The sequence below is a fragment of the Anas acuta genome, chromosome 3 (assembly GCF_963932015.1).
Source record: "Anas acuta chromosome 3, bAnaAcu1.1, whole genome shotgun sequence".
Taxonomy (NCBI): Eukaryota; Metazoa; Chordata; class Aves; order Anseriformes; family Anatidae; genus Anas; species Anas acuta.
In genome coordinates this window covers 34,930,840-34,957,986 of record NC_088981.1, presented here as the reverse complement: position 1 = coordinate 34,957,986, position 27,147 = coordinate 34,930,840, and the positions used below count along the sequence as shown (strand labels likewise).

General features: G+C 42.1%; 1 protein-coding gene across 7 annotated transcripts in view; it reads right to left on the bottom strand.

Annotated features, from left to right (window-relative positions):
* Positions 1-27,147, bottom strand: part of DAAM2 (dishevelled associated activator of morphogenesis 2) — a 197,074-nt gene that overhangs the window by 6,865 nt on the left and 163,062 nt on the right. For all 7 annotated transcript variants that reach the window (XM_068676592.1, XM_068676596.1, XM_068676598.1 and 4 more), the window contains 8 exons: positions 20,213-20,297; positions 18,579-18,685; positions 17,949-18,037; positions 17,015-17,183; positions 14,998-15,105; positions 13,424-13,484; positions 9,131-9,262; positions 1,214-1,384 (listed from right to left, as the gene is read on the bottom strand). In XM_068676592.1, coding sequence (XP_068532693.1) covers positions 1,214-1,384; positions 9,131-9,262; positions 13,424-13,484; positions 14,998-15,105; positions 17,015-17,183; positions 17,949-18,037; positions 18,579-18,685; positions 20,213-20,297 — 922 coding nt within the window. The remainder of the gene's footprint in view (positions 1-1,213; positions 1,385-9,130; positions 9,263-13,423; positions 13,485-14,997; positions 15,106-17,014; positions 17,184-17,948; positions 18,038-18,578; positions 18,686-20,212; positions 20,298-27,147) is intronic.

Here is a 27,147-nt window from a genome sequence, read left to right as displayed (position 1 = left end):
TGGTTACACATATAAATAGAAAGAGCAATGAAACAGAACTACTGATTTTACAAAAAAAACAAATGGATAAGTCCCACTGTCAAGGCGATGCCCTCAGTCTCCCTAGGGTAGCAACAGGGAGCTCAGTTATCTCCCACACTGCTCAGCTCCAAGATAAGTGGAAGTGCCAAGGCATCAATATGTGCTCTAGTCCCATGTTGCAGGAATATTATTCTCATAAGCAAACTGCAACCTCTCTTGGTGCATCAGGCCTACTAAAGCATCCTAGTAGTGCTTTAACAGACACTTTCTAGACTGGCTGAAAGGAAACTTGAGCCTAAGTCTTGGCATTTTATCTCTGTGTCCAACAGTTCCAGGAAGTCTGCTGGCATCCTAGAGTTTTACCTCTCTCCTCTTCTGAAAGGAACAAAAATCTGCTTTTGGCACAGCAAACACCTGAAGTAGCAATGCCCCTCAGTGAGGCCTGGGGCCATGGCAGCAGCCAGGGTTAAAGCATTGGCAAGGTGGAAAGAGGCAGGGGAACACTAGGCCATTCTCATCATCCCCAAGGAAAGCCTGAGGTCAGAGGGGGAGGCTGGTTCACACGAACCCCTGGGGACATAACACACTGAGCTCCCGGCAGCAAAATCACTAATGCACAGAAGCCCACTTGCCACATCAAGGGCAAACACAACCCCAGTAATCAAGGCATTAAGGCCAGCCAGAGAGAAACACTGCCAGTGCAGGCTCCAGCAGGCGCCAGGGCATTTGCTGTGTCACCATTCACTGTCAGGGGACAAGCACACAGCAGATGATGATAGAGTCTGAGTGGAAGCTGACCAGCTGGCAGAACAAAGAGAGACCTGGCTCCAAGAGCTTTTGCACAGCCTGAAAACAAGACAGTCTGGCACTGGGCAGTGGGAGCACCATCTTGCAAGTTGCCTTGGCAGAAAAGGTAGGGCTAGATTTGGGTACCCGAACCCAAAGAAGAGAAATTTGGAAGCCAAACTTTGCAAATATACTTTTTTTTTTTTTTTGTCAGCTTCTGAAAGCTGACAGGACAACCAACAGGAAAACACCATTGCTTGTGAGAAGAAGGATGGCAAATAGAGGTGGCAAAAAGGAGAACATAAAACAGTAACAGCAATGAGCACTGGAATTGGGTCTCTCAACCTTTCTCTGGAGACACGAACAGGTGATGAAAAGAAACCCCTTCCTGTGCCCAGGTTCTCACCATGGCCTCCATGCGTGCCCTGCGCTCCTCCTCTTCCTTTTTCTTCCTCATATTCTCCAGATCTTGCTTTGCCTCTGCAAACGACTGCAAGAAAGTGTCGAAGATGCCAAAAAATTCATCTGGCTGCATCTTGCCCTCATTCTCTCCAAAATGCTTCAGTGCCTTGGCATACTGTCAAGGGGGCAGAAAACACAAGAGCAACAATTAGGCAGGCAGGCTGATGAAGACAGCAAGGAAAGCTTACGCGTAACCACACTGGTAATTCAATACCCCCCGAGCATTCATGTGGTGAGCAAAAACTCCTCCCCCAGCCAGCAAGAAAAATGCCTCTCGTTATGGCAGGTGCCTCTGTCCTGAGGAATCTGCTCTCATGGGTATCCTTTGGGCAACACAGGGCAATGGTGTTGGAAAGCACCATCTATCCTGCTGATGCCAAAAAAATGTTCAGTGCTTGAGGGGGATGGCACAATTTCAGAGGGTGACCATCTGGTTACAGCTGTGGGACAGCAGGGGAATGAAAGGCAGTGAGCTAGCTGGAGAACAACTACCAAAGTAGCCCAGCCTTTCACCTTCCACCTTCCCTTTCCCCCTCAAATCCACACTAAAAGGGCTGACTTCAGAGGTTTTGAGAAATAATGTTGTAGCCTATCCTTTCAGGAGCCTTTTGTCATGTCATCCATCAGTCTGCAGTTCTAAGTCCATGTTGCCTGGGAGAGGAGACTGAGGACAGGCATGGCATGAGAGAGGGGCAAGGAAAGCAGCCAGGGCTCCCGGGCAGACTTAAAAGAGAGTGAATACATCACAAGTGGCTTTTATTTTAAAAGGCAAATGTTGAGGCTGCAGGATGCATGTGGAGGGAGCCAACTGGCAGGACTTCAGTCATAGGGCAGTCCTGATCTGGATGTGGTAAATTCACAGCAACCCCTGGCTCCTGGACATCAGTCCTGCAGTACCCGTACTCTGTTAATCACTCCTTTCTGCTCACAAACGTACCTCTGTGCTCACCAAAATGCATGCTGTCTACAGCATGTATGCGCTAACTCCTATAAAACTGTACACATCCCTAAACTGCATCATTGTCCTTCACTCACACACCTCCGTGCTGCATCAGGCACCATCAGCATCACACTCCTGATACTGCTGGTGCCCTGGTGCACCACTGCCCTGGCCTTCCCTGCTCACACCTTAAGGTACCACCACTGAGGAGAGCACCCTCACAGACATCCATGGTCACCAGACCAAACCCCAACTCTCCCAGGTTACAGACTGTCTTCAGATAATCTTGTGTGTGTGCTCAGCTCGTACTAACACAGCCCAGCTTCTCTTCCTTTTTGTGGGTACTCTTGCAGAATGGAAAAGAGCAAGAACAGTTCAGGCTCAGCTCCCAAGCACAACATGAGTTTGGAAGCAGGACTTATAAACCCCTCTGGCCCTGTACCAGGTGAAGTACAAACAATGTCTCCCAGTCAACTGCAGGGGGAAGAAATCTCCAAGGAAAACAGCTTCCTTCTGGCACAGCGCGAGAGATTTAGCATCTCCCCTCCTCTGCTTTCCCTGCCAGGCCCACGAGGCAGTTTGAAGCACTGGCTTCTTTTTTTCCTTAAAAAAGGCTGTGTTCTCAGCCAGAAACAAACAAAGAAACCCAAAGTTTCTGAAAATGAAAAGAAAAAAAAAAGTGTTGGAAGAAATGCAAGTTGCTTTGAGCTACCAAACATGGCAGGAGTTGAAGGAAGCACTACAACAGCAGCAAGTCGTGGAGGGACTTCAGGGTTTGGAAACAGCAACAGATTACTTCTCTATTTAACTCCTTTTCCCTGAAACCTCTGAAGACAAATGCATGCACATATGCACACCTACTCCCTCTCCCTCAGTTTCCCTCTATATATTTATTCTCTCTATACATAATGTACACGTAGTCTACTTAAATACTCAGAAAACTGCAGCAGATTCACAGTAATACACAGTGACCAGCACTAGCTTTTCAGCAGAGAGGATACAGGCTGTGAATACCACAAGCAGTATAACGTATCTCCATGTGCTGTATTTTGTTGGCTTGCCTACACCAGTGTGGCCATCAGCCAGGGAACTGGAGGCACCACAGGAAGACTTGAGTGGCACACAGGCATTGCCACTGGTGCCTAACCACACAGAGCACCTACAGCTTAGTTCTGCTCACGGGAGATGTGCTACCTGGAATCTCTTCCCTCCTAACTTGTGGTTAACCCCTGTGAAAACTGAAAATAAGGCCCAAATTAAGAGCAGTGACTTCAGCTGCCAGCTAGGAGGAAGCCTGACAGCGTTATTTTTCAGCATTAGCCCAGAGGAGACAGCTGTTGTACCAGTGGTGCACCGTTTCTCTTCCCTCAGCTCCTCAATGCTGCTGTGTACAGCGAAGGTGAGTGCTGGGGTCTGCAGGAGCTGTGCTGCTTTGAGCCTGTGGGTGCTTGTTTCCTGGTCTTTTAGGGAGGCTGGGGGTTGAAGAGGAAAAAGGTCCTTGCTTGGGGCTGTTAGATCCTACATACACAAAAGTCTCCATTAGAGGGTGGTGTTGTCTGCAAATGTTCTTCACGTGGCCTGTCACCCAACTACCAGCACCAACTAATTCTTGTCACACTGGAAGAGAGGTTTTTGACACTGCCTCCCCAAAGCTGCCCAGAAGAGGAGCAGTGTTGCTGTGCTGGAAGGGCCCAGCACTCTGGGTGCTGTGGTCTCTGAGCAGCAGCAGGGAGGATGAATCCTGAGAACAGCCTGACTTTGGCGCCCAGTTACATGGCTTAGCAGATCACAATCATTTATGGAAAAGCAGTCAAAGATGAAAAGTAAAAATCTGTGAGCAAGATGTCCCAAAATAACTGCAATAGAGAAATCTGCAGTTCTATGAAGTAAACATTTTCCCTCTTTCTCTGCTGCCTCCAGAAAGATATGACAGGTCAGAAGGAGGCAGGACAGGAGATCCAGCTAAAGTTGCAAGCTGTATCCATGATGTGGCTTGGGAACTCATTTTCCTCTCTAAGCCTCTACTTTCTCCATTTGTTAAAGAACAGAAAATGTTGCTCCACAAATCTGATACAGGACAAAGAAAAAACCCTCACTTCACAGCAATAGGGCGCGACATTTATTCAGCGCACTACTGTAAAGAGAGCCACACAGTCTTTTCACTGCTTAAACTCCAACAGACCCCTCTGTTTTTATTCCTTCTTCTGTTTCCCTGTAACTCTGGTGCTGCCATCACATGTGCTTTTACAAGGTACTGGTGGTGGGACGAGGGGCAGTATGCTGCTGGAGGCAGCATCCCCAGCCCTGGAGCCAAGCCCAGGCTCCGAGCTGCACGCCGGGGCTCACAATGGCTTGTGGCGTTGCGGGTAGAGCAGCGTGGCACAGCACAAGCAGCAAATTCCCTGCATAACAGTACCCAGTTTTGGGTAGGCTGTGAAACCCGGAGCTCAGTCCCCAGGCGCGTTCAACCCTTCCCAGAATTTGGTGACGTGCTGTAGTATCACAGGGAGCGGTCTTTGAAACTTGCGTATTCCTCAAGTCATTTGGGGACAGATGACATGGGCAAAAGCAAGATGGAAAACTGTGTTTCAGCAGGTTTTCCACTGTAATACAGGATGGTATCTCTTTTTTTTTCATTAAAAAATTCATTTCCACACCATAAGGGCCCCCAAGCTCCATGATATAACAGGTCCACGAGTTCAGTGCCAGCTCTGCTTCCTCTGCCAAACTTTCCACTGAATTCATCCCCTTGCCAAAGCAAATCGTTTAGACAGTTGTTTATTTTAAAAAGCCATTTTAGCAAGGAGAGGGAAAGCGGGACAGCAGCGCACACACTCTCTGCTGTGCTTGCCAACGAAATGTTAAACAGTGGCAGAAGAGCTCTGGAAACGGCAGGAACGGGACTCCGGGAGGAGGAGGAAAAACAGCCATGATAAAAATTTCCTGCTGTCTGTGCTGTCCACTATCAAGGGAGAAGCCAACACAAAAATGAATTATACCATGCAACATGAACTGTCTTCCCCAGAACAGTAATCCCGAGTTTGCTGTTACAAAGAATCCAACCCTGTACCAAGGAAGTTCAAATAAATGTCTGTTCTCTTTATGGGACAGATTCAGATCAGTTAATGGAAAGAGACCTGCTGGTTTCAGGCAGGGCTATGCCCAGCTCTCTTTGCAACTTCATGCTCTAAAAGGATTCCTCCAGAAGACCAACAGTGACTCTGGAAGCCCCAAAGCCTAGATACAAGTGCTATAAACATTTTCGATATGCTAGATACCGACCTGCCCTGAAGCATTTGCAGTCCTAATCACAAGAGCTACGCAATTTGGACACCAAATGGCTGTTTCTGATGGCAGACTGTGGGGCCTGCCCCCTGCCTTTGAAACACACCCTGCCCTGACATCCTCCATCTCTGTCCTGATCTTTACCTCCTCCGCCAGCCCCAGAGGCTGACAGAAAATAACAGTCCCCCAAATGAATGACCAAAGTGCACAGCCTGTAACTGGCACTCGGAGCACAGTATTTGCATGTGCTTCATAGCATTTTGCCATTAATGGCTACTTTCTGAAATGGATTTTGGCTTTCACTGCCTTGCAGCTCTTCAAAACAATTAATACATGTGCTAAGCTTATTAAAAGCATGCACGGAGTCTGAACTTTGGTCTCCACAATGCTAAACACAAACACTTTGCCTGCCTGGGTTTAGCTGTCATGAGAAAGTCTGGAGATGGACATTTTTCCTGCCCTTCTCATCAGCCTTGCCCACAGTGTGGTCCCTGAATGAAAAGTCACAAAATGAAACCCTATTCGGTAGAAGAGTTATACAGCAATATAGTGATTTAAGTCCATACCTGTCAACATTCAAGTGTATTGTAAAGTTACACATAGGGCAAATGTTACTATTCGAGTAAGAAAATCAAATTCACACAATGGGGGGACACTGTTTGTCTCCCTGGGCATTTTCATTGCCTCCCCACAGGAAGCACAGGGAAGAATTTTCACAAACAAAATTTAACCCCATTCTGTTTTTTTTCTGATGTGAAAAAGTCATGGTTTCATCTGTTCAAGCATGTAAAAACTGGTGAAAGATTCCAGGGCAGAATTTCACTTTCTTCTACCCCCACCTTCCGGTTTTATGGGAAATGGCAGAAAACATTATCCCTTGATCTAATCTATATATTCCCTTATAAAGTGGTATTGGAAGTGAAAAAAAAAAAAAATCACACAAAAAGAACAAGAAGCAGCTGTGCTGGGGAGCCTATTTAAAGAGTAGGTCTAAGTTTTCAATCACTTTTTAACCAAGCCATCTGTTTACTGCATGGAGATAAGTATAGTTACAAAGCTTCCTCTGCAAAAACGGGTGCCTGCATCTGACAATCTGGCTCTTTAAATTTTAAATACCACTTCTTTTCTGTGACTACTAACAGTAAATAGTCCCGTTTCAGCATAAAGGCCAAAAAAAGTACTGAATGGGATTGTGAAATATATCCTTTACAGAGAAGGTCAGCACCACACCTTAGTAATGGGCCGTTTCCAGAACTTCAATACTGAAATTACTTTTGCCAGTACTAAAGATATTTCAAAAATAAAAAGCTTCCCAGGTTTGAAATGATAATTTGTATTGTTTTAAATCCCAGCTGAGGAAACATGGCTCTGATTAGCTCATGGCAATCAATTAGCCACATCTATATTTAGAAAGATACCCAACTCCAGCTGTTAAAACTAGGGCTTCATTATTATTAATAATTCTGTGAACTAGACCAATTCTTCCTGGGCTCCTTTAAATATTTTTAAAAGTGTTCCCTCTCCCACTACTTTTTTTTTTTTTTAATTATTATTATTAGCTTTGCTTTGAGAAATGAAAAACGAACAGGATAATCAGATGTCTTAGTCCCTCTCTTCCTTTAATTGGCTAGTTGGAGTAGGTTTCCATGGTAAGAAAAAAGCTCCCGATTCAACAAACACAGAGAGCCCACTGAGAATGGAAGATGTTATAGGCTTTGCAAAGCACATCTGGTTTGTTGAAAATTTCCAACTTTTTTTTTTTTTTTTTTTTTTAAAGAAAAAGAAGAAAAAGAGGAAGAAGGGAGGGGAAAAGTAATATGAGGCAAACATGAGAAATAGCTCAGCATTGGTAAGGACAGACAGTTCCCTTTCAGGAGTCCAAAAGCAGCTTATTGCCAGTGGAAGAAGCAAAGCCATAGGTTGAAGAGAAGTTGGAAGGGCATGTGTTCAAACATAGTAAGGGTGTGTGAGGAGAGGTAGAGAAATGTTTCCTAAGCGTGTTATAGTCATTAAAGTAAAACATCTCTTTTTGTCAAGGGCTTTATGTTGGTTATGTCTAAAAAAAGTGTACAACAACTTCCAGACATATCAGTCCATGTGCAGGGAGACTCTCTGGTTGTTCTTAAAGCAAAGGAATACATTTTTCCTGCAACTGATTGAAAGTTGCATTGCTGTGCTGGATGTGTACCACTTGCTGGGTTTTAGCCCATAACTGACCTTGTAAACAAATCACATTGGGCTTTAAGCCATAGCGTGGCAAAAGAAAGGTCCACCTCTATCTATAACATCAAACCAAAAGCCAAGGACATTCACTTACAGAAATGGAACTATAATGAAATTGAAAATGTACCCAATCATAAAATGGGAGCCTCCAAACCATAGAAAAACGTGTTTTCCCCAGTAAATTCAGTGGAGGCATGGAATGCAAAATACTCCTTTTGCGATTAGAAAGCAAGCATGATGTGAACCTAAGAACATAATTCTGCTGGAAGTGGTTTGAACATTCTCAAGCAACACAACAACAATGAAAAAACTAGGCACATTATTCTCCACAAAATGTCCTTACAACATTAACAAGTGTTATACTGCCCATCTTAGTCTTCAAAGTGAAGAAATCACTACTGCCCCACTGGCATTTGCCAGCTAGCTCTAACTGAGACCCTGTGGCTCCCCTTGTTTGCAGCTGGGAGTCAATATCACCAAAAGTATCTCCACAGCCAGGAAATGCTTTTGAATTGCAGAATGGCATTACTGAAGAGAGATTGGATGAGTGAGGACTCTTACTGTCCACATCCTTGGCCTGTATTTTGCCTGTCCTTCAAAATCTAAGGCCTACCAACCCAAAGACACAGGTTTCATTAATAATGCAACAGGTCCCTTAACACTGCTATGTATCCCTGCAAGGTCTGACACCAGCAGTGGAAACAACTCAATCCAAAAGAAATAACACATTTGCTTCATAAAGCCAAGCACTTTTAATATGCCAGCCAACAAGGGTAGATTTGCCATTACATACCGTTTACTTTAGAACTTGCTCTTCTCTAAACATTTTCATATGCTTATGATCTTTTCCTATAAATTCTTCCTGATTCAACTGAGAGACAGAGAGGGTTAGTGCCAGACTCCAATCACCAGCAAAGAGCAAGAACCTCCTTAGCTGTACAAATCTGGTAAAGGAGGTGCAGACAGTGGAAGTACAACATGATCACAGCAGCACCTGAAGAGTAACACACCTGGTACTGGCTGAATGAGCAGGATGGGATGAAGTCTGAAGCATAAATTAAAAGGTATCAGCTCTGTATCCAATCACCAAAGGACCTGGTTTTGAGAAACTGCTTAAAAGGCTGTCCCTTCAACACCACAGCATGGCAGTGTCCTGCTATCCTGGCATGGACATCACCATCACAGTTCTCTGTCACACACAGATAATGTTAAGGAAGACTAACAAAATGTGGGCAAGTACGATGAACCTTCTTTTAATCCTAAAATGTGTTCTAAATTGCTATACACCAGATTAGAAAAAGATGAAAACTTCAGCCTAAAACATGTTCAGTGTCTATTATAGTTTTCGCTATATGCCCAGCATCTGAAATTGCTGCTTCCATTTTAATGCATGTTTTCAAGAGGTATTCATACCTTGTCTCTAGCTTCGTTGAGAAGGTCTTCTAACTCTGAGAAGCTGAAACTGGCCACAGTGATGAAATCACTCATGACGGGAACAAACCTGTCCCCTGATTCCCGTATGCGTCTCTTCTGATAATCCAGTTCCTGAAAGAGAAGAAGTAGGAGATACGGTTCTTTGGTAAGCACTGTCTGGACAGCAAAAAAGATGCTAAAATTGGTTCTCCTACAGAAGAACATGCATAAAAATAGCAGGTACAACATTTGCCAGCCCGCTGCTAAATAGTAAGCATTTGCTTGGATGTCACAAAAGTCATGGAGTTACAAACTGTGGCTATTGTGATACGATTTATAGGACAAAACAAAACATAATCCCATAAGAAATTAAGCTCTATTTGTCTGCTACTCAAAAATAAAATATATATTTTTTAAATCTTTCTTTGTGGCTCAAGTTTTTTTAGTGTTAAACCAAGATTATCCATGTCACCACTTCTTGTATTCTATTCACCATGCCTGAGGCACTGAAAAAGCTACAGAATTTCTCAAAATGACTGAACTATAGTAAGACTGGCACTCTCCCATGCCTGTGCTCAGCTTGTATGCAGTTGACAGGCTCATGGGGACAATGAAATGGTAATCTGCTACTCAACTTTATTCTCAGCTGAATAATCAGCGGGGATGATAAAGTCGTGCTTTCTCTGTAGGGAAAAACAGAAGGTCAAGTTATGATCTGACCTTCTGTTCCATTTGGAAAAAATACTTTCCTGCTGGCTGCAACTTCAGCTACATGTATGTTTGGTGGTCGCTGTCACTGTTCCTCAAAATAGCGTTTCACAGAGCCAAATGAGTGGGTTTATAAGAATCTATTCAGAGAAACACCTTGGGATTTGCTCTACAGCACTGATGAATGCAAAGAATGACTTTGGCTATCAAGAATGTAAAATCAGATGTGACATCTATTCTCTTCTGATGTGAATTGGAAAGAGAATGTAACCACTACAAAGAAAGACCACAAGGTAGAAAAGTGACAGGAAAAACAATGAGTAGGTGGCTGGAGAACAGTCCATGTTAAAGAAGTGCTACCTTCCCTGATTTATATTACATCCTCTTCTCCACTGGTTTTCCTAATACACCATCAGGGATTGTCCCAGGAGTACTATTCAGTTACATCACTTCACAGTGCATTGCCTCTATGCTACAATTGCTCTGAATTGGACCTTAGAAATAAAGGAAATGTCACTTCACATGCTTCCTAGAATTACTCATATTTTTTTCTCATTCTAATTTTTAAGTTATTTTTAGCTGAAAGTTGCTCTACTTGTCCCTCACCTTTCTCTAGCCCCCTCTGCTCCTTGAGCAGGTAAGTGTAATAGTTTTGTTATCTTACTCACGCTGTTGAAAACTATGGCACTTGGGACTGTTACTGGAGAGCAATGTGTTTCAAAGTAAAATTAAGATTAGATTGTCTATTCTTCAATTTCAAATCCAGTCCTTCCCTGCAGAGTAATTCTTCCAAATTAAGAAAACCCACAAAAGTAACCAGCATGATTATGTAACCAGCCCAAGAGCAATGCCAGAGAATAAGAAACTCCTTTGTATCTTCTAGAAATGGCCTCTACTAGTCATAACAGCATGGCAAGCTAGCACTGCTCTTGGTGGTCCGGGCTGCTGGATCTCCATAGGCATGAAATGATTCAGTCATGGCAGGGGCTTCTCAAGTGGAGGTCACGATCTCCTTGTTGTGTGAGAGAAGGGCTCCGCTGACAGAATTCATTTCTGATTTGGAGAAGACCAAGAATTACTTAGCTGTTCTTCTGGGAGCATCCTACGCAAAGGCAATAGCTGTCTTGACAAAGGAATGTATCTTATTTTTACAAAAAAGCTGCAAGTCCATGCAAATGAAGGGTTAATAGTACCTTTAAGAACATCTGACTGTGAAACTATTTTTAGCTTTCTATTCTTAAGGGGCCTTGAAGAAACTTCTCAGTCACTGGAGCCAAGGCTGTGGTGAGAACACACTGGACTGGAATCAAGAATCGCACCTTCCCCTCCTCCCCCTTCCACCTGACAGCGATCTCTTATTGCTGCTATAGTGCCGCTTTTTACATGCCAGAAAACCGCGAATTGAGCAAGCAGACTGGGAGGTGCTGGCAGCCCCAGATGATAAATACCATGGCAAAAAGAGTGAGGGGAGAAGACAGTGATTGAATGGGAAGAGAGATTGCCCATTGAACCCATGTATAGGAAAGAGAAGAAAAATTGGCTGCAAAGGGAAAAGGACAAATAACCCAATCACAGACAGTACAACAGAAGTAGGTACTCACATTTCAACAGGGGGGAATTGCCTGCCCCAGCCAAAACTGGGCCTCTCTTCAAGTCATGAACTTTATGTCAGCCTTCACTTTACAGGTACTTTTAATTCCCAAACATGGCTTCCTGTGAATGCAGCAGTATCTCTTCCCATTGCTGCCTTCCTCTTACCCCAACAACCCAGAAATAAGGGTTGGAAGACTTGCCTTTTCCCAGGAGGATCACTGACTAATTAGATGATGAACTGCTGGAGACAGCCAGAGAACCTGGTAGGCTGCTGGTAGGCCCCACAGTCCTTTCTCTATCCCCACGATCCAAACCAAACTCAGGCCAGGTGAAAGGAAAATGAAGTCATCACTGCCTGTCTCAAAGCAGGTATGGGGGACTGGAGAGTCCTGGTTTAGTTTCTTCTAGATAGGTGATCATTTCACAGAAACCACCCAATGTGATTCCCCAAAAGTGGTCCCTTTGCCAGCAGTCCCATGGCAGGAGCTGCAGACAAACAGCAGAGGACAAAAGCAGCAGAGGACATCTGCCAGAAGACAGAATTTTCCTCTAGGATGGTGCTAAGGCCCCGTGCCTGGAACATGTGGAAGAAAGTCACACATTAAAGCTGCTGCTGTTACCAGTATTGCCCCCATTGAGACACTGGAGACACTCAGAGTCAGCCATCTGGAATGCTCCACTAGCATTACACTGTCTTGATTTTAAAAAGTCAAGTAAAACATAGCTTCCTGAAGACAGAGGGACACTGAAAAGTGTGGCTAAAGAAACCTTGGTTGAAAAGGCAAGAAACAGCTAACCACTGGAAGGACCTTCTTGGCTTCGAAAGACCTCTGTCTTGCCTCTCTTCAGCACTACCTGTGCCTCAGTATATCCAACAGGCAAGAGGTGCCAGCACCAAACTGAACATATGAGTTTGTTCCTTGTAGTAACAGATTTCTGTTCTTAGGGGCAGAGCATATTTATTTGTGCAGATAATGGGAGATGTTAAGAGACTGAGAGAAAAGAGTAATGCTGGCGTTTAATCTTTACTTCCTCAAGCATTTTGTGAACACTATTTTGCTATGTACCATGTCAGCCTTTGTGAGAGGTAGGTATTTATAACTGCCATATAGACCTTCACAGAAATGAAGCAAACACATGAGGCTGTTCAAAGCCATGCGTATAGGTCAATGGCATAACCAAGAAGCAAATATGAGAGTTCCTAGATCTTGCACCAAACATGGTGTCCCACACTATGCTCTCCTACTTCAGGAAGGCAAGAACCATTCCCCAGGAAGAAAATCAACATTCTAACTAAAGAAGGCTTCAGTATAGGGGAATCACAGATGACACATGAATTTGTGACTCAAGGGAGCATTCAGAACCATACCCTCAGCTTTAACTCCTACAGTTCAATATACACAGCTGCATCAATGCACCATTTGTACTGCTGTCTACTGAGATGGGAGTCTCTGCACTATGTACAGATTAAAAACAGGCAACCTAAGTCCAGCTTAAAGGGTTTTCATTAATAGCTGGAACATTTCAGCTTTGCTTGACAGCTCAATTCCCTCATCCTTAACTAGTCTGTCTTTTCCTTTGTTTTCCCAAGGAGTGCTTACGATACTTCAGGGTTGCATATAACAGTGCACTACCTGTTTACTAGTACTCCAAGAAGCACGTGAAACATTTTCTCAGCAGTCATCCATCCCCCAGTAAGAAAGAGAAAGAATTTTATTTTTCCTTCCAGTGCATGCCGTTTGTCAAACTGTCCTTTTACTCTCCAGACTGAGATCAAACAAGCTTTTCATTGGGCCTAAGTCTGCTAAGATCATCAGCAGGAGCTCCACATGAGAAGCTTTTATTTGTTTTTTCTTGGTTAATGCATTCTGGAAAGGAATGGAAAGGAACTGAAAAAGAAAGCGCACCTTCTCTTATCATAAAATATATAGTGCCCCTGATTCTGAGTGAGATATTTTAAGTATGGAGCTTTGGAAACCTTCAGATACTTACAGCTTCAACAGCTTTCAATCCGGTCTTTATGTTGTTGACTTCCTTCTCCAGCTCTACCAGGCTGCACAGGAGACAGACACAGAGCAGATAAAACAAAAAGAGCAGTGTTACACAGGAATACAGGAACTGTGTAGCAGAACAGACCATTGGCCCATCAAGTCTGGTATCCGGTCTCTGGCACCAGCCACAGCAGATGATTAGAAATGAGGGGAAAGGGGTCTGTTCGTGCTCTGTGTTGCTTTTTGTATGAAATGTAAGATGAGGCAGATCCTGCTTGCCCGTGGACACATTAAAGATAGTGATTTTCCTGGGAAGAAGCAGGGGGTTGCCCTCAGAACATCTGCCCTGTGAGCTGAGCCTGACCCTCCAGCAAGGAGTGGACAGCCTGCAAAAAACTGCCTGACACATTACAGGGTTCCCAGATTTAGCATACACATTACTGTGGTCTCAGATTGTCTCTGCATATAATTCATGAACCAGTCGACTATTAAGTTCCATTATAAATATATTGACTTGTGATTTTTGTCTTCCTTATGGTCCAAAAATTGCTGATTTTTTCCATCTGTATCTCTACCATATTGTAGTCCTTGCAAACTTGCACTGTAACTGAGCATATAAATTTCCTGTTAATAAATACTTCCCCGGACACAACTGGCATACTGATTTTCTGCCCATCATATGCAAACAAGAAATTTTCTCTAGGACTTTTATGAAAAAAGACTTTTCATTTTCAGGTAACCAGTTGGCAGTTATTTGTGAGTCAGCAGGCATCTCCTCTAAGTATTTGCTAAGGAGTAGATTACACCTCCGAAACACCACTATAGCCTTAATAAATGTCTTTAGGTGTGAGCCTACTTTTTTTTTTTTTTTTTTCTTTAACTCCTCTTTCAGTAGCTGGTGTAGTTCCCTGTACAAAGAACCATAGCTGGGCAAATAATATGCAAAGGTTATTTTTGAACAGTGCAACAGTGCTTTGTAAAGAAAAAAAATGCTAGCATTTTAGGGGATGGCTTGTGTATTCATTTTCAACAAACATCTACAGAAATGGAAAAAGTCATCCTTGAAATTTGTGCAGAAAATACAATTCTTTTTAAATTTCTGTGCAAAACTGATTTGTGCAAAATTTTGAAGGATCTTCTTGCAAATGACTTAATTTAGCCTCTGTGCCTAACTGACACTAGTTTAGGATTATCCAGAAAATCATCCAGATAATTAACCAAATTCTTCAGAAAAAAATGGCACAGGACATAGATGACCTGCCACAAAGTATGGTGAGTGAATTACAAACAACAACCAGCCTAGTTACAATATCTGATTCATTAACAGAGCAGATATAAACATATCTGAATAAAGTAGTCATTTTATTTACACAAATGGTTTTGGACAAAAATTCTCTGGTCATCTACATCTGAATAACATCAAAGATATCAGCAAAGGCATTTCAGGTACTCCAGCCGGAGGGATGGCCATGTGTTTGTTAGACAGCAAAGAAAGAAAGAAAACAAATAATCATTAAGTTAACAGAAATCACTGGGAACTCCAGCTCTGGGAATAAGCAAGAGGATTAGACTTACTTGACTTTTGCTGCTTCTGGAAGATGCTGCAACTCAGATTGAATATCTAGGATATCTGGATAATTCTTCTCAAAGATCATAATCAAGTAGTGCAACAGTGTAATGTTCCTTTTAAAAAAAAAAAGAAGAAATGAAGGAAAATGATAATGAGTAGGACAAGGAAAGTGCGAGGATTGTGGCGAAACAGTGAAAAATATTTAGGTAGGAAATGTGCTTGACTGAGCAAAACAAGCAATAGAGCAGCGGTTAGCAGTTTTGTTATTGAAATAAAAGTAACACAGACAAAAATGAATTAGCCCTTTATGAACCATTCTTACTAAAGCCCCAAGCGATATATTCCACTTCAATTTATTCCAGAAACAACAGCATGCTTCCAGCCATCTGTGTAGATGGTATAATGGAAAAGAAAATTGCATAACACTCTATACTATTCGTCCCGTATATTCCAGAGAATAAACAAGCAAAAATACTAAAGTGACATCAACTATCAAGGCAGAAGTGAATTTGTTCTCAGAGGCAATGTGGAAAAATATGAGTTCATTGAAAAGAAGAAAAGATTCTTGAAGACTGAAGAAGGTGCAAAAAAGATTCCTACAGTAAAATAGCTAAACTTAAATATAGCTATATTAATATATATATATTTTTATATATATTATATACATATATAATACAATATAATATATAATATATACGTGTAATATATATAAAATACATTATATATTATATATAATAATATAGCTATATTAAATATACTTAAATATAGGATGGTTCCCTTCTACAAAAGCAATGGCAGCTCAAATAGGAGTGGAAAAAAGTAATATCGAGGAAGATGCAGGAGCAGGTTTAAGATTTGTAAAGTAAATGGTGAATTTTGTATGTAGAGAGAGCAGCCAGCCCTAACAGCTTCTTGAAGTGGGTGTTGTGTGGTTAACAGACAGGCAAGAAAGCATATGGTCACTGTTTCACACAGACTAGAGCCTGGGAACTGGAGAGAACACAGAATCTGCAGAGGACATTTAATATACGGAAAATCAAGTCAAGTTACATTAAGGCTAAAAAAATGTTCAACGCTAGCTACACAAGTGTTAGCCTTGGAATATGGAAAGGACATCATGGTAGTCAAAACAGAGTCCTGTTATTTCAAACTCTATTAGGTAGGGAAGAATTTCCTATGGCTTCTTACAGCCATTATTTATTCTGTCACAACCTAAAGTCATTTCACCACAACTGTGGTCTCAGCAGGTCTCACAAGTCAAGAAAGGTGCAAGCTGGTATGAACCAGTGTAGGAAATCTCCAAGGGATTAGCGCTGCTGAAGCCAAAGTTGATATTCTTTTCCCAGTCACAGATGGACTAATTCCCAGAACACTATGGGGATGTGGAGCAAAACATGGGGTAACAATATAAAGACCTGCAGCCCATGTCCATAAACAATAAGCTCTAGCATATTCCCTTCTACTCCCCCCAAAAAACAGCTATTTTCCTTAACTGATCTAGATCTAACCAAACTCAGTCTCACTGAGCTATGCCTTGTGGTTCTATTGCTGGTGTAGGTAGAGAGCCAGTTTATGATAGTTCTGCATCAGAAACACATGCCGTATTCCCACGTTCCACAGGATGTGTAAGACTGTGGTCAGAGATTTTTATGTTTTCTTTTTTTGCAAAACCATGGCCATAAACCTTTGGTATAAAGGGCAAATTCCATAGAAATCGTCCTTCCCCAAAAACTTACTTCAGTTATTTGTGTAATACTACATTTTGTCATCTTTGCACAGTGTTGCAGAAACCCAATCCAACAACAGATGTGCACTGCCCAAAGAAATGGCAAAATTTGAGCGGTCTGTTAATATCTGGTCTTAAAAGCTTCAGAATATTTTAGAATTAAAAGCACTACTTAAATGCTAAATTATTTTAAATGGTCTACAGAGTTTAAAAAACAACCAAAAAAACCCCTCACTTTCATTGCTGTGATAGAAGACGCAGCAGCACAGTAACTCATTTAGAGCCTTCTAGCCTACCTGTCTATGCTGGATTTGGTGTCTGCAATTTTGTTCAAGCTGGAGACTTTGAAGCCATATGCACTTCCCCTTTGGCCCTTGTTCATATAATTGCCAAAGGCCAGAACCACCTCCAGGAGTTGCCTCAAACGTTTGCTGCGGATGAGTTCTTTGGATGCCAGAAGAATTGCTTGAAAAGAGGGGAAAAAATGAACAAGTTATTGCACAGTGGCTTTTTTTAACATATGTTAACCCATAATTTGAATTGCCCTAAATGCCCATCTGACTAGTGCACAGTAAATGCTACAATGTAGTCTGCCCATGTACTGTCCTTCCCTCATCCACATGCCCAGAACCAGGACAACTAGAAGGAAGATGCACCCCATCTAACCCACACCTCTGAACCCAGGAGTGGGGCTGTTCTCCTATATCTCCCACTCTAAAAACATAGGTAGAAAGAACAGGGGGAAGGCTTGATCTCATCTGAAAATGCAGAGTGGAAGACACTCTCCTCCTCTCTTTGATAACCAGAGATGTTGCACAGGAGCCATGCACCCCCTCCTTGTAAGCAACACATTTCCAGAATGCCACCATCCCGAGGTACCTATCCTAACTGCCCCAAGGACAGGGATGGTGCAAAGACCAGGGGGTGAGAAGGGGAGGCTGACCTGCATGGAAAGGCCATAGAAGCGTTTCGCAGATCAGTAATACTTGGTAGTACATTGACATATCTGTCAGGTCGTATATACAGCATAACAATCACAATGCTGATTTTATTAAGTCAACGGGTGTAAGAAGCACATCAGACAGAATTTGTTTCCCAGCACATGACATGTCTTGGACTCACTGGATTTACAACTATAGCATGTAATGTAACAGCACTTCCTTTGAAGACAAGACTGTCTTGACCTTTCCTGCCCCTTTATCCAGCTCCTAACAGAGGCTTTAACTATACCTTCTACTTTTGGCTTTGCTTCTGCCAGCCTCTCTGGAAACTTCTTCTTAAAGAATAATGCTTGGAGCCGCTGCTGGTAGTGGTCAATCCTGTACAAAAAGTAGAGCAAAGTCAGAACTGAACTTGAACCATATTTTGAAGACCAGGGCCAGTACATTGCCTACATAAACTAATTATTGGATGTTGAGTCCCACAAAGTCTGTGCATGGGATTATGGACATAGTTCAAAAATCTAACTCTACTTAATCAACACAGTTTGGAAAATGGAGGACCTGAAGGCATGAGGTCCAGATGAAAGCGAGCTGGAAGAATTCCCATTACACTTAAAATATGAGAGTCATGAGACAACTTTTTGTGTGAACAAAGCCAAGCAGAGGAGACAGATTTCTGCTTGTCATTAGGGGGCTGTCCTTAAATGACAGCATAGAAAGAGTTTATTATCAATAAAAAGTTTGTGTAAATAATGCAAACATTTGTAATATTTGTGGGCTTCGGGGAAACACAGGGTATGATGCTGGCTCACAGACTCTTGTATATTCCCCCTCGGTGCTAGACAATCCATTTTCAATAACAATTACAAGTGCTTCTAGGAAGAACTCGGTGCATATTCACATAATGCATCAAACAGACCTGCTCATTTCAAAGAGGAAACGATCTGCCCGGGCCATGCGCTCGATTTCATGTTTATGCTCCTCCAACAGGTCGGTATCACTCTTCTCAGGAACAAACTTCAGTAGCTGGAGTGGCAGAGACAAACCAAACACCAAAGTGAGAGATTTCTCTTCCACCATGGGGAAGCATTGCTTTGATTCAGCCATGCGACTGTAACTTCAAGAAAGTGCAGCTGTGGCTACAAACCTGACCTTTGTTAAATCTCTTCTTGCTGTTCTGTCTTTATCCTCCCTGACTTCATTAGATTCACTTTCATTTCCAAGGGGGGGGTTCCCATTTCCAAATCCTAAAGGCCAAATGCTACTGTAGCTTACCAAGGGAAAGTACAGAAAGAACTTTGATTCCCACAGACTTACTTCAAGTTTAGATTGGAGCAAACAGGAGCAGGATGCGTCCCAATCAGTGTGAACTACCCATCGTGCACACACAAAGACTCATCTATCTCTCTCAGGCCTGCCCTACTCTGCGGAAACAATAAACAATAACCAAGCCACTAGATGTGTATCTGACACTAGCTGCTATTCATGTGCTGACCTTAAAAGCTCATACTTTGACAGATTTTTGACATATCTGGTGGTAGCTGTGCTTTAGTCTTGTTATAAATATTGCCATGCACACAACCTCAGCACACACCCACATGGAGAAAACTGCTTGCAAGGCACACCAAGCACTTTGCTTTACACCACTTCTTTAATACCTTATCCCACCCTTCAAAAATGTAATATTCAAAGGTGTGGAGCATCAGAAGCTTGTAGAGACTTTAAGAGCAGCTGCAAGCATTCAGTTAAGATGACAAGCAGGCTATAAATTTCTGAAACGGAAAAGCTTTTTGTGTATGATTAAATACTGTGACTGCACACAAAGAAGGAATCACACTTGTCATGAAGCGGAGAACTTTGCACACTCGTAAAGAATTTTATCATATGCATCTTTGGTCAAAGTATCATCTTTCACCCTCTATAAATGGGGGAAATTGGACAATGGTGGTTTAATTGTTTTAATTGGTGTTTTTTCTGTTTTTGTTTTTGTTTTGGTTTTGGTTTGGTTTCCCTACAAGCTATGCAGTGAACAAAGTGCGGAGGACAGAAGTCTCTCACTCCCTTTCTAACCATTCTAGCAAGAATGCAAGTTCTCAGAGGTTAGAGTCCATTGACATACATGGCCTGATTCATGACATTTCCCAATGGAAAAGCTGGGGAAGTGGGGTGAGGGGTAGAGGGTAGGGAAGAGATTAAGAAAATAAAAAGATCAACAGTATAAAGAGTTACAGGAAAGTCACAGGTAAGAAGAGAGGGCATGAAAGGAAATCCCACACCAATAGTAATCATGTGTATTTTGCATCAGGAAAAGTATACTGTTATGAAATCCAAAAGCCTGAGGGATCAAATTCAAACTGAAATACACAGGGAAGGAAACACGAGGGAAGTATGTTTGATGACACTGGGAAAAATAACATGTCTCATGCTGCAGCATGCAGTTTAAATCTGCAGACATACCAGCATAACCAGTACATATATCCACATACCTCAGATGAAAAAAGGCAGTGAGGAAATTATCCAGAATAAGATATAGCTGACTGTAATCGTTCTCACCTGCTCAAGCATATCTTTTGCTAGGTCTTCTTGTTCATCCATCTTCAAGATTGCTTGTCGGATTTCTTCATTAGACAGCTTCAGCCTTTCAACAGTATCAATATTGTACCATTAGTGCAAAGTTTAAGTGACTCTGACAATTCAGAAAAAAGGAGGTCTGAAAAGCTGCTCTAAAAAAGCACAAAAGAACCAGAGGAAGGTCCAATATGAAGCTATGTTGTAAAGACTGAGATTTTCCAGATCATGTTTTCAGCTTTCTTTTTTTAAATCCCCTTCAGCTAATCAAACATCGAAGATTATACGTTGATTAAGAAGAATCAGGTCCTCACAGATCAAAAGTGCTTCCAACTTCCCTTGTATCAAAATACCTCCCTCATCAAGTTTTTACTGTACTAAAATCCCTCAAATCCACATTGCTAGTAAGTGATTGTGAATCTACATTTCACCTCTACTTGTAAATATTAGAGTCTCCCAGGGTAACAAGTAATGACACTGATCTTTCCTTAACAGATCTGAGAAAAGGGTTTCTGGTTGTGCTTGGTAAGTTCATTCTGTCAGCAGTCACAGATGAAAAAGGAACTGACAGCACAGAAAAGTCTGTACTTCATATCCGATATGAAACAATCCTTAAAACCAAGATTTTATCCAAAGTATTAAAATTATATTATCCTTCCCATCTATTTCTGTCTATCTGTGTGCAATGAGTAGGGGTAATCAGTTAAAAGAAAACAGAGAATGAATTAAAAAATCCTCAAGGTCTCCACTTTAAATCCAGGGCATACCAGAACCAGTCAAAATTTGTGATAATAGAGAGGATGTTTGATAGTTTGCCTGAAGTGAACTTAGTAGTTCTCAGTGTGGGAGACAACAAATAAATGTGCAAGCAAAAAAATCTGTCCTACCATCCCCAACCCACAACACCCTCATCACTGACTAGCAGAGTAGGGCAGAACTGAATGAACCATAATGAAAAGACTATCCATAAGAAAATCTCAATCTGAGGACTGAAACAGGAAAGTGTGAAAAGAAATATTTGAGGAGTGAAGTCTGCAGTCTCCATGGGCCTTCTACAATCAATATAATTAATTAACAGCAGAAAGAGAAAATACAAATATAAACGAGAGGCAGGCTGATGCATGAGCCAGAATGTTTTTGTCTTCTGTGTTAACAAATTCCATGCTGAAATTTCATGTTGCTAATGCCATTTGGATGGAATCACATTTTTGGAACTATGTAAAAGCAAAAAAAAAAAAAACAAAAAAAAAACTTTATTTGTACAGACAGGAAATATTACTAAATCTGAGAAAGTTAGAACATTTTAATATTGCCCAATATAACCAACAGCTGGAAACTAAAATATGAATCAGCAGACATTTAAAAGCTTTTAAATATTACACCTCTTAATTAGTTACTTGCACTCTGTTCCTAACTAGTCATTTTGTCTGTTTTTGACAAGGAGGGCAAACTGATACCTGCTAAGTAAGATAAAGGCTACTGAATTTCCAGAAAACCTATGAAATCAGGCCATACTTGGATGAGATAGAAGGATCAGAAGTTTTACAGTGAAAGGCTGGAAACTTTTAGCTTTGAGTCATCAGTTTGATTCCGATCAAAACAACAAACCTCAGTACAAGGACTTTTGCAAAAGTCCTACTGTCTCAATCAGAACGCCGAAGGGTTTCTTTTTGCTTTAATAATCATGAATTGTAAAGTCCATGGTTGTGTGACCCAGAGCTGATCAAACCTTATTACCACATGACGATTCAGAAGCACGTTGTTGGGTGCAGGCCTGGCTCCTAGCAGTCACGCGTACACATCCAGACAATTTGGTGCCTACAGTTTGGAAAGCGTTACAGTGCACCTTTATTTTCCAGGATCTGGCCTTCACACAGCGGACATGTATCTCGTGACACAGGCACATAGCCTGTCAGAGGAGACACAACAGGCCAACTCATGAATGCCAGCATGTTGTGTTTTTTTTTTTTTTGTTGGTTTTGGTTTTGCTACTTTCACTGAAGTTTAAAAAAAAAAAGGGGCGGGGGGAAAGGGTGAGTTTCATGGTTTTTTTTTACGCAAATAACTCAAGCAATTATTACACTGATCACCCCTTACATCGAGCAAGTTCCTCTGTGTGTTTGGGAGTGCAATAAACAAGACCAGCTAGAAAGGTTTGAGGCACATTAACACCACAGAAGGTATAGCTTACATTACTGCTGATCTCGCTATTCTGTCCAGGAGCCTGAGGACTTCAGACTCCAAGCTTCTCTGTCTGCCGCCATTCATCACCACTAAATACACTTTAAAACATCATCTGTTCAAAAATTATTGAGAGCCCCAAGGACAGACAGTTATACAAACACTTTGATTTCTTGAATGATGCTGTGCCCTGCCATCAGCAGGAAAACATCTGGCTTGGATGGTTTAGCCCACAGTAGAGAGAATCAGAAAGCTTGCCAGCCCCCTGCTGAAAACAGTTTAACTTAGTCACTTACAGGCCTGTAATGGGGTCACAGTGCCTGCAGGTGTGCATCCTCAATTATTACCAATCCAATTACAAGTACAGAAAAATTTATGGCAAAGCAAGTTTACTTTTCCGAAGCAGGCTTGTTCCTTGTTGGAAGCAGGATGCGTTTCAAGAGCTGCAAGCATCAATAGCACAAAACAGGGATCTTCTCAGTAAAAACTGGCTGGAATACTGACCAAAGAGTTGTTACTCAAGTGATTCTTCATCTATTTTCAAAATTCGTGCCCAGCCATGCAGTAGATCTTAAAGATGGCCAGTGGTAATGTGAAACACATGTGCTGCTTTAAACAGAAACAGGTGAACTGATTAAAGAGGAACCTAAAGCAGATGCGTAAAATCTTTCCATTTAGAACTGAATAGAGGCATCCCTCAGAGCCTAAAACTCATGTGGGACAGACATCAAGTTAAAGTGGAGCTATAGCCCAGAAATTTACACTATAGAAATTACATTTCAGTAATTCCAGGATCTATTGGAAAGCCTGCAATGACTTTCTTACAAGGTTTGCAGATCCAGGCTCTCTTCCTCCAGCTGCTGGAGATGACTCAATTCAGAACAGTGTACAATCCAAGCTGTATTCTCTCTGTGTCACACTTCTTAACCAAATCAGGGATCTAACTCAGGAAGCAAACGTGACCAGAATAAACCACTGTGGCCCTTTCCTCAGTTGCAACACATTCATTCATTGACAGTGGTTTTGTTTAACACTGACCTGATGCTGGTCAGATGAGCAACAAAAAGGATCTTTACAGAGAATGCTCCCTCCTTCTCCCCTTACCCATACATCTGGTGGCAGCGTATGGAAGTCCAACTGCTTGAGTCATCTTCAAGCAATGTTAAAACTCAACAAGTACCAAATAACTTCTGATATGGTACTTAGCCTGCCTCCCTCTATCCCCTCCGGCTTCATAAATAATCTCTATTGACTCTGCAGAGTAATTCATCACTAATCTCCCCAGGACACCTCGGCTGATTTAACACCAGCTTCACTTGCAGACATCAAGTGGTTTATTGTTTCGTCCTCTCAGAGAAAGCCGGCAGCCTGACTCTGAACATGCCTGGGAGACATGTTGCAGTTTTACATCAACTTCCCTTACAGACATCCAGCACTCGCTCATTTTTCCTTCTTAAATATACCCATTGATTTAAGTCACAGTAACCTCCCCCCTTCATTCCTCCCTCCCATGGATCAAAACAGAATATTTGTCGCTCATTAACCGTCTCCCCCCACAGAAGAAAATGTGAGTCACATCATGGGTTTGTTCCTTGGATCTTGCTTAGCTTTTGAGAAAGAAGCGTGGCTGCCTGCTACCAGAGAGCCCTGAATCTTGTTGCAGCTACATTAATATCCCATACCACATGGATTGCATTCCCACTCTTCCTTTTTCTTTGGAGAAAGGGACTGCTTGTCATTTACTGAGACCATTTCCTCTTCTAACTGAACTGAACCACAGTGCTTTCAAAGATCCTAGCAGTAGTAGTTGTGACGCTGCTGCTTGTAGAGAGGGCGGCAGTGAAATAGCCCTTGCCCCTTCCTCATGCATGAGCATGACCCCACACACATGCACATACTTAGCTGTATCCTAAAGCCGGTTTGTACGGCTCATCCAAATCTTAGCTTTTGCTGACTGCAGACTTCTCCATCTCCACAACTCATTTCACACAGGCTCCTAGTTAATTCGCTCCCAAACTTTGGGACACGAACCTTCTCTAACTCCTGAGCTCTCCTAAGGTCCTGTATGACTGCCAAGCTGCACGCTGATGTTAAATAGCTACCTTCTGGGAATACTGTCTCTACGTTCAGAAGAAGCATTCAGGAATGTCAGGCTGTCAGGCTAGTCTAACTGCAAATTCACCCAGAAGATACTGAAGCCTCTTTTTTTTTTTTTTCTTTTTTTTTTTTTCAGCACTTCATTGTGAAAGTATTTTGCTAAGTGCATAAAGAAAGAAACAGGCCTTTCTTTTACTCCTTCAGAGAAAGCTCATGAGTGGCAAAGATACTTTCCATCCAAACACTCTCAGTTTCCTGCTGTGAAGGATCTGAGATGGCCATCTTTCCAAGCCAAGCAGAGCAAAGCAGGGACAAACTCGACAATCTCCAAATTACAGTGGTGTATTGATGAGACAGTGGTTCATCCTTTGTGACACCCCTACGTACTGGTTCCTGGTCATGGTCTAAGACAGGACAGCATTGGCTGATGTGTTCAGTTTAACCCTGGGGTTTATCATACCCTGGATAGCCGTTAAAGTCATTTATTGTGGACATTTACTTAAAAAAAATCCTCCAGGAAACCAAGAAGTGGTGTTTATTGCCTAGTGTTTTTCAAGGCAGCACATCAAGGAACTGAACTGCTAAGTTCAATGACCTGTTTCTGCATCAGGACATGATCTATACCCCAAACTACCATAATGCTTGGGATCTGCCTTGATATAAGGGTGAACAAGATATGGCCACATAGCAGAAAGGCACGCAGGGGTTGGGGGCACAGCAGAAAGAGCACAGGGAGATTGGCATTGACTGAATAGCATGTACTGTTAACGTCTGAGCTGAAAGGGTTTAGAACTTGTGAGAAGGCAGAGCTCTGTGAGAAAAATACTCAGTCTCTTTAGTGTTCTGGTTGGAAATGATGCACCGGTCCCTTCTCCCTTACTGCTAGATGTTTGAATCAACAGTCACGAAAGCCACAAACATTTAGTAAAGCTGCCTTCTAAGCCTGGTTCACAGTATCTAATGACTATGATATTCACATTTAAAACTATTTTTATGTAGTTAGATTGTGTAGCTTTCTCCTGCTACTATATTTATGACATTTTCCTAGCATTCCTACTGTTTCCAGCCTCTTGAGGAGGTTTCTGCTAACTAGCTGGGCCACAGGAATAACAAACACGTCTCAGAACAGCTTTGACATAATGATTTTTCTGGAATTCAAGCAAAATAACTTGTGCAAAAATGTTCCATAAATATACATTCAACCTCCATGTTCAACGTGAGCAATGTGTCTCACAGAACCAGAGCATTTCTCTTAGACGCATGCTATAGGCGTGTTCTGCAGAGAACATTTAAAGATGTGCTACAACAATAACACTAGAGCGGTGAAAATACTCTCTGTTGCTTAAGTAATAGAGGGAGAGAAGCCATACTGGTGAGAGAGGTCAGAGAAATTTCCAGCTGTGAGGTGAAAGCAGGGAAGCACAGGGATCTGGGATGGCTCTTCCAGACCACACAAGTCTGACAGTAAATCTCCAGCCTGGTGGAAACTGAAGACATCAGGAAACTCATGAGGGATAGCAGATTTCCAGTGTGACAGAAATAACCGTATGTTGGAAACACCATTAAGAAAGCCAAACTCGAAGACGGTGGGCGCCTGGACTCACCACAGACAGATGGTTCCATGTCTTGGTTGAATTATAGCCTACTGGAAATAATGTGAGATCAACTGATCTTGTGCCTGTTCAAACCTTTACAGTTGGCCTATGGGACAAAGCTTGGTTCTGGGTCCATCCGACCCCACTGAACATGCACAAGTACATCCTTCCATTGAAGGAAAACTGAATGTTGTTATCAAATAGCTGAAATAAAGCTTTCTATAAAATAGAGATGAGAACAAGGAGGAGATCTTACAAATTGCAGTGTTAACTGTCAGCAAAAATTAGCTAACAATTGAATTTTCATCTCATTTCAGCCTACCATGCTCCAGTCTCTCTGTGAAAGAAAAGCAAGAGACATATATTTCTCACTCTAGCTAAGTTTTGGCTTGTTGGACCATATGAAATATGAGCTCTGCCTGACCCCTTCTAACACAGTGTTAGTAAAACAAAAACATTTGAGTAGTGGAGGGAAAGAAAACCCAACCCATGCAGCTATTTTACTTTAAAGGACACGACAGTTTAGTGTAAACAAAGGGGGAATAAACTACAGGGATAAATGCACAGTTAGAGTAAATTGGAAACAGCTGTTGGCAGATGCTATGGCAACCTGAATGCTGGAGCTCCAGCTCAGGGTTGCACAAACTCTCTTTGTTTGTCACCATTTTTAAATCTCTTCTCACTGTGTGTGTGTGCACACCCACAAGTGCATGTGTAAGGTGCGCTGCGGGAGAAGCAAGGACATGGCAGCAGCCAGGGATGGTTTGGCTGGAAGCGTCTCTCAGGGTTTAACCTAATGGAGGAGGAAGAAGTGGAGTAATGAAAAAAAAAAAAAAAAAAAAGCTGCAAGGGGTCAAAGGAGTCGTATAATCCTGTCAATTATTGTCTACAGCCAATCCTCCCAATTGCTATCTTTAACAATAGATCCATATAAGCAGAAACAGTAGTTAGAGGCATGAATATAGACAGAGGTGCAATTTTAGTTTCCAATAATTTTTTGCTCTTCTAGTTGCTTTGAAAGGGAGGTTTGGGAAGAAGTAGCAATCC